Source organism: Acanthisitta chloris, unplaced genomic scaffold (genome assembly GCF_000695815.1).
Source record: "Acanthisitta chloris isolate BGI_N310 unplaced genomic scaffold, ASM69581v1 scaffold39991, whole genome shotgun sequence".
Classification (NCBI taxonomy): Eukaryota; Metazoa; Chordata; class Aves; order Passeriformes; family Acanthisittidae; genus Acanthisitta; species Acanthisitta chloris.
Window position 1 is genome coordinate 1 of NW_008658432.1, and position 7,511 is coordinate 7,511.

Below are 7,511 nucleotides of genomic sequence, written 5' to 3' on the forward strand. Positions count from 1 at the left end.
CGGCGAGAAGGTCGTGTGGGGCCATGTGCGCGCGGGGAATGGTGGTGTCGGCGCCAGGCAAGGTGATCCTGCACGGGGAACACGCCGTGGTGCTCGGCAAGGTGAGGGCGCGGCCGTGGGGAGAGGGCAGGTAGGGGCTGTCCCGTTCCCCGCACTGCTGCAGGGCAAGGGGAGGGGGTGTCTGGCTCCCCGGGATGATGCTCGGTAAGGTAGGGGATGCTCTGCGCCCTGCAGTGCTGCACAGCAAGGTAAGGGCTGTGCTGCGCCCAGGTGTGATGCACAGACAGGTTAGGTGTGATGCACAGCGAGGTTAGGTGTGATGCACAGCGAGGTTAGGTGTGATGCACAGTGAGGTTAGGGCTGTGCTGCTCCCAGGTGTGATGCACAGCGAGGTTAGGTGTGATGCACTGCGAGGTTAGGTCTGTCCTGCTCCCAGGTGTGATGCACAGCAAGGTAAGGTCTGTGCTGCTCCCGGATGTGATGCACAGCGAGGTTAGGGCTGTCCTGCTCCCAGGTGTGATGCACAGCAAGGTAAGGGCTGTGCTGCGCCCAGGTCTGATGCGCAGACAGGTCAGGTGTGATGCACAGCAAGGTAAGGGCTGTCCTGCTCCCAGGTGTGATGCACAGCAAGGTAAGGGCTGTGCTGCGCCCAGGGGTGATGCACAGACAGGGTAGGTGTGATGCACAGCGAGGTTAGGTGTGATGCACTGCGAGGTTAGGTCTGTCCTGCTCCCAGGTGTGATGCACAGCAAGGTAAGGTCTGTGCTGCTCCCGGATGTGATGCACAGCGAGGTTAGGGCTGTCCTGCTCCCAGGTGTGATGCACAGCAAGGTAAGGTCTGTGCTGCTCCCGGATGTGATGCACAGCGAGGTTAGGGCTGTCCTGCTCCCAGGTGTGATGCACAGCAAGGTAAGGTCTGTGCTGCTCCCGGATGTGATGCACAGCGAGGTTAGGGCTGTCCTGCTCCCAGGTGTGATGCACAGCAAGGTAAGGTCTGTGCTGCTCCCGGATGTGATGCACAGCGAGGTTAGGGCTGTCCTGCTCCCAGGTGTGATGCACAGCAAGGTAAGGTCTGTGCTGCTCCCGGATGTGATGCACAGCGAGGTTAGGGCTGTCCTGCTCCCAGGTGTGATGCACAGCAAGGTAAGGTCTGTGCTGCTCCCGGATGTGATGCACAGCGAGGTTAGGGCTGTCCTGCTCCCAGGTGTGATGCTCAGTGAGGTTCGGGCTGTCCTGCTCCCAGGTGTGATGCATTAAGGTCAGGACTGCTCAACCCCCTGACAGTTCTCTCCACCTGCAGGTGGCCCTGGCGGTGGCACTGGACCTGAGGACGTTCCTCCGGCTGCAGCCCCATGCTGAGGGTCTGCTGCGGCTCTGCCTGCCTGGTGTGGGCGTCCAGAGGAGCTGGGACACGGCCTGCCTCGGGGAGCTGCGGGGCAGGATCGCAGGCAAGGCCTGGGAAGAGGAGGAACATGCAGCTGCCAGGGTGATGTGAGGGGCTGGTGGTCCTGCTCGGTGCCTGCTGCACCCGTGGGGTGACAGTGCAGGGCCCCTGGGGGTTGTTTGTCCCCCCTGCAGTGTGCAGGGCTGTGCTGTCCCTGACCACTTGCTGTGTGTGTCACTAACCTGTCCCTGCACCCTCTCAGCCACCCACACTCCCTCTGTGTGCTCTCTGTGGCTCACCTGCTGCTCAGGTGTGTGTGTGGCCCTTGCTGTGCTCTGTCCTGGTTCAGGCTCCAGGGGCTGTTCCTGTGCTGCTGTGGCTCTGGTAGTGTTGTAACACAGGCAGGAGCCAGCCAGGAACCACATCCAGGTGTGATGGGGAACCCAAAAGGAGCCTCTCTGCAGCTGCTCTCAGCTGGGGGCTCCTGGGGAACAATATAGGGCCTCTCTTCCTGCCTCTCTGCCCCACACCAGCCCTCACTGGAATTTCTCCAGCACCTTGTACTGGGTGAAGCCCCAGAATCTCCCAGTTCCCAAATCCATGTTCTTTGATGAAGCATTCATGACTTGCCAAGTGTTCCATAGTGATGGATGCACTGGGAAGTGTAGGCAAGGAGACAGTTGCAGGTGTGGAGTGTGGAAACATTAGGATTTCAGAGTGGCTGGTGGAGATCTTATCATGAATTCTCAGGTAGAACCTGAAATTGGCTCCACCTGTTTCTGCCTGCTGTAACAGGAGGTGTTGTTGTCAATATTGCTTTCAGTTTAACAATTCCCTGTGTCCTAAGTGTTCCAATTCTCCCCTGCTTGCTTCCATAGCTGACTTTGATGAGTCTAAGCCCCCCAGCACAGAGCAGCTGGATGCACTGAGGGAGTTTGCTGGGATTGCTGCTGGAGCCTCAGCTCCTGAGAGCCTTGCTACCCTTGCCTTCCTCTACATGTGCCTGGCTATCTCAGCTAAGTATGGGTAAGGCTCTCCCCCCACCCCAAAATAAACCTCTCAGGTGTTGGTCACCACTGGTTGCTGCTACAAGGTCATGGGGAGAAAGCAAATCTTTGAGGCAAAATAAGGAATCTCCATTTGTTTAGGGCCTGATCCCTCAGGAGACCTCAGAGCTGAGCTGTTTGGTGGCAGCAGTGGGGCTGGCACAGCCTGCTCTGAGACCTGCAGTTCAGAGCCTCTGTCACTCATCACCACTGCAGAGCTCCTGGCTTTGATTTGGGGCTCTGTAACACATCCCAGGTGTGTCCAGTGCAGTAAAGGCACATAGATAGGTCCTTATTCTATCTGCCTCATCAGCCTGTTGCTCCCATGGGATGTAACTGTGCAATTACACTTGGGATATTTGCACTTTATGTAGAAATGTACTTTAAATCATGCTCATAACCATCTTTGAAGGGTTTCTTTGTGATGCTGCTCAAGTATTTAGTTACCCAGTGCCCCTGCTTCACAGCCTGACAGGCTGTGCCAGTCATGGATCCAGTTCAGCCAGGCTTTGTTCCAGCACAATGGCTCAGCCAGGAGTGAGCTTTCCTCCAGCCCCTGTGTGTCAGTGCATGTGCTCCTGGTGCCAGTTTTCAACCAGCTTTCCCTGTGATCAGTCCTAACAGGTCTCTTTTGCCTCTGAACTGCTGCTCAGGGTGGTTGTGTCAGCTCCTGTGTGTCTGTTCCAGGGATGTGCCAAGCGTGGACATCCTGGTGTGGTCGCAGCTGCCCACGGGTGCAGGGCTGGGCTCCAGTGCTGCCTATGCTGTGTGCTTGGCTGCAGCCCTGCTCATGGCATGTGGAGCCATCTCCTGCCCTCTGGAGGAGGGAGAATCCACAGCCAGGTAAGGAATTGGGGGAGCCTCCCTGGGACAGCTCTGCTCCTTGTGCCCGTTGTTCCTCTCACCTGCAGGAGCTGTGGCACTGCCAACTCTCCTGGTCTTTCTTGGTGTGGCAGTGGCACCCTGAGCCCTTCTGCTGTCCCTGCACAGTGTTCCCAGCCCTGGCCCAGTGCTCTGACCTGTGATTCACATTTGTAACTCACTTGTGATGAAAGCACTTGGATGCAGAGGCTGCACAAAATTCACCTTTGTCATTTCCCTTGTCAAGTGTAAGATACACATACCTTAAAAGGCCAAAAAAAAACTTTCATTTTGCCAAGCAAATAAAACACACACACTGAATTTTTTCAACCTCAGTTTCCTCTGTGTCTGAGCATCTTCCAGGGTTTGCTTTCAGTCCTCAAGGATCGTTTCAGGTTTTTCTGCATTTCCCATGACTTTTTTTTTCTGCACGGGCTACATTTCCTCCTGATCTCCTGCCTGCCTTTCCCCTTTATCAGTGGCTGCTGAAAGAGAGAGTTTCTTTCCTTCTGCCCTTGGAGCTCAGCCTTGAATGCCTGGTGTGCTGTGCCCTGTGTCAGAGGAGGCTCTGTTTGAAGCTGTGTGTCCCAGCTGGAGGGGCAGAATCCATTGTGCTCTCCGTGCCAGGTGCAGCCTTTCATGGCTGGATTTTGTGTGGGACTGAGACAGCAAGAGGGGGTGACTGTGCTGCTTCTAAACCAGAATGTGCAGCCTGACACACAAACAGGTTCTTGGAGGGAGCAGTTTGTCCTCTGTGCTCAGGCAAATCTCCCAAATGGAGAAGTGAAAGGGCAGCTCTGATGGGAGCAGTAAGGATGTCTTCATTCCCTGCTTCCCCTCCATGGATCCAGCATAATTCTTCCCTTCCAGCTGGTGTGCAGAGGGGAGAGTGAAAGCTGGGGGTGTCAGACTTCAGAAGGTTTTTGCTTAACGTGGCAAGAAAAGAACAGCATGACACAATGACTGCTGTGTAGGGAAAAAGCCTCTCAAATTAGAAACAAGTGGTTTACAGCAAACTGCGCTTCCCTGGCTGAGTCCTGCTGCTGTGAGCTGCCTCCTCAATGCTCCACAGATTAAACAGTGGCAAGTGCAGTGCAAGGTGTGTGGAGATGGATAAACACACTCAGCCGAGGCCCAGGGAAGTGGGAGGTAAGGGAAACAGCTTCCACATAGCAGGTGGCTCTTGAAACTTTAGAAACAAGTGGTTTACAGCAAACTGCGCTTCCCTGGCTGAGTCCTGCTGCTGTGAGCTGCCTCCTCAATGCTCCACAGATTAAACAGTGGCAAGTGCAGTGCAAGGTGTGTGGAGATGGATAAACACACTCAGCCGAGGCCCAGGGAAGTGGGAGGTAAGGGAAACAGCTTCCACATAGCAGGTGGCTCTTGAAACTTCTGCCTTGCTTTGCTAGGCTCCGTGATGCTTTTCCAAAATCCATATTTGTGCCTCTCCTCCAGCAAGGAATACCTGTTCTGGGCCCCATGCTCTGAGAACCTGGTGAGTGTACTGCAGGGAGGGGCAGAGGTGTGTCTGTGTTTAAACATAGTTGGTTTAGATTAGATATTGGGAAGAATTACTAGATATTAGGGAAAAATTCCTCCCTGGGAGGGTCCTGAGGCACTGGCACAGGTTGCCCAGAGCAGCTGTGGCTGCTCCATCCCTGGGAATGTTTAAGGACAAGTTGGAGCAACCTGGGTTAGTGAAAGGTGTCCCTGCCCATGACAGGAGGTGGGACTGGATGAGTTTTAAGGTTTCTCCTAACCCAAACCATTCAGTAATTCCATGATCCTATGGTTTGGGTACCTGTGTGAGGCTGAGTGTGTTAGAGCAGGGTGCAGGGGGCCTACCTAGCTCATGACACTGAGCTTCCCTTGGGGTGCCAGAATCCTTCAGCAAGGGGGGAGTGAGTGGTTTTGAGAGAGACTGGTGAGTTCTGGAGGTGGCTGTGTGGGTGCATGCCTGGCCCTGGGGTTCTGGGAGGTGCTGAGGTGCAGTCACAGCCAGCACTTGCTCTGTAACTGGCAGCTCTGCGTTGGCTTTTTGTGTTGCTGCAGCCCATTAATTAGTCTGTTCAGTCAGGGGCCTTGATCCTTGCTGAGTCTGACCCAGCACCAAACTCTGTGCCAGCATTTAAGCTCCCAAAGCACTTCCCAATTTGTGTGGCTGCTTTTCAGACAACAGCAAAAACTGCTTTTGTGGGGTTTAGCAATAACACCTTCTGGAGCTGTGTTTGGTTCCCTTCTGTGCTCTACGTGCCAGCACTCAGCACAGCCTGAACTGCTAGGACTTAACCCCTAAAAACCAAAGGCTGTGCTGGAGGTGCTGTGGTTAGAACTGACTTACTTCTTGGCTCAGTTTGGGTGGCTCTGCAGCTGAGCAGAGGCTAAAGATGCATGTGTGAAATTCAGCTTTTACCATCCTCTTCTCACATCTTCTGCTCCTGTAAATACCCTGTCCTGTCCTGTCCTGTGTGTTGATGAGCAGGACCTCAGACTGAGATACAGGATGGTTTGGGCTGGAAGGACCTTAAAGCTCATCTCATTCCACCCCTTGCCATGGGCAGGGACACCTTCCACTAGCCCAGGTTGCTCCAAGCCCCATCCAACCTACCTGGAACACTTCCAGGGATGGAGCAGCCACAGCTGCTCTGGCCAACAGGGAAGAATTTCTCCCTAAAATCTAATCTAAACCTCCTCTCTGTCACTGTGAAGTCATTCCCTGTGTCCTGTCCCTCCAGGCCCTTATAAATAGTCTCTCTCCATCTTTCCTGTAGCTCCTTCAGGCACTAGAAGGCCACAGTTAGGTCACCCCAAAGCTTCTCTTCTCCAGGCTGGACAATCCCAATTCCCTCAGCCTTTCCCCTGTGTCTTGTGAGGTGTGGATGGATCTGGACTTGCATTCAGTTAAACTTGAACTCCACTAGGCCAGAGCTGAGATCTCCCTCCCTCCCTCCCTCAGCACTGCCCTGCTGTACTTGTGTACTGGAGTAATTCTCTTGCCTTGCAGGTGGACAGAGGAAGAGCTGAGGCTGATTAACAGTTGGGCCTTCCAAGGGGAGAGAGTGATCCATGGCAATCCCTCGGGTGTGGATAATGCTGTTGGCACCTGGGGTATGTGTTGGCTGCTCCCTGGCAGGAGCTCCCAGATCAGGTCCCTGTTTTGATCAGAGCACAGGGAATCCTTCAGTTTGCCCCATCTGTGAGCTGGGACTGGAGCCAGCTGGATGTTTGGGACTGGCTGCAGGGACAGCAGAGCTCTGTGTCCCCCAGGCAAGTGCCATGGGGCAGAGACCCTGCTGCAAATAACTGATAGTTAAACATTCTGGCCTGAACAAAGAAACCCTAATCCTGTCCCAAGGAGAAGAATGCAGTTGGACAGCTGTCATTTACTTTCAATTAGCAGAGACTTCCCAGTGTTTTGAAAGTGTCCTTGGAGACTGTTCATAATCTTTCTAATGAGACCTAATGGCAGTGCCTCTGTGAGGGCAGGAGCCAAGTGAGACATTCCTTGTGGACAATGACATTCCATGCTGAGGGATGGCTGCTGATACACGCTCAGCCCATGGAAACCCCAGCCCTTGGCTCTGCCCCAGGGAATTGCTGCTGGGCTCTGGGTTTTCAGTGAAGATTTAAATGCTGGGCAAAGACTTTGCCTTTCAAAAAAAAAAAAAAGAAATTATTTGATGTGATCCCAGAGTAGAGGAGAGCAAAGGGAAAGGCCTTGGGTTAACTATGTCCAGGCAGAGCCTCTCATTAAGGCAGCAGGTTAGGCAGATTCATGCTGCTGGAGAACATGGTTCATTTAGCTGGTGTTCCTTGCAATTACTGTCACAGGCTCTGGGTGAGGTTCTGAAGATGAAAGACCTTCTGTGTTATCTCTGTACCCAGACAATACATGTGTTTTACTTTAGGTGGAGCCCTGAGATACCAATCAGGAAAAATCACACCATTGAAGAGGTAATACTGGAGTTTAAAAATAACCCTCACACTCGGTGGGTGGGACGTGTCAGAGAGCTCTGGGTGGGTGCTGCAGGGGGTGAGGATGGTGGGAACTGCCTGGCAGTGTGGGGAAGAGCCCTCAGCCACATTTGGGGTGTGAGGAGCTTGAGTGTTGCCTTGGTTTGGGGTGGATGGGGACAGTGAAGTGTTTGGTCATTATCTGACATTAGATGAACACAGCACAAAGGATCAATATTAATTTCATGGCATTATGGGCAGCAGGA

The 7,511-nt window shown here is 53.7% G+C and overlaps 1 protein-coding gene across 1 annotated transcript in view; it reads left to right on the forward strand.

The window, feature by feature from the left end:
* Positions 1–6: 6 nt before the first annotated feature.
* MVK (mevalonate kinase) overlaps positions 7–7,511 on the forward strand; it is a gene marked incomplete at its 3' end in the record, with an annotated part of 11,838 nt that continues 4,333 nt past the window's right edge. The window contains exons 1-6 of the mRNA XM_009085086.1: positions 7–101; positions 1,301–1,448; positions 2,263–2,410; positions 3,118–3,273; positions 6,296–6,399; positions 7,200–7,245. Coding sequence (XP_009083334.1) covers positions 24–101; positions 1,301–1,448; positions 2,263–2,410; positions 3,118–3,273; positions 6,296–6,399; positions 7,200–7,245 — 680 coding nt within the window. The remainder of the gene's footprint in view (positions 102–1,300; positions 1,449–2,262; positions 2,411–3,117; positions 3,274–6,295; positions 6,400–7,199; positions 7,246–7,511) is intronic.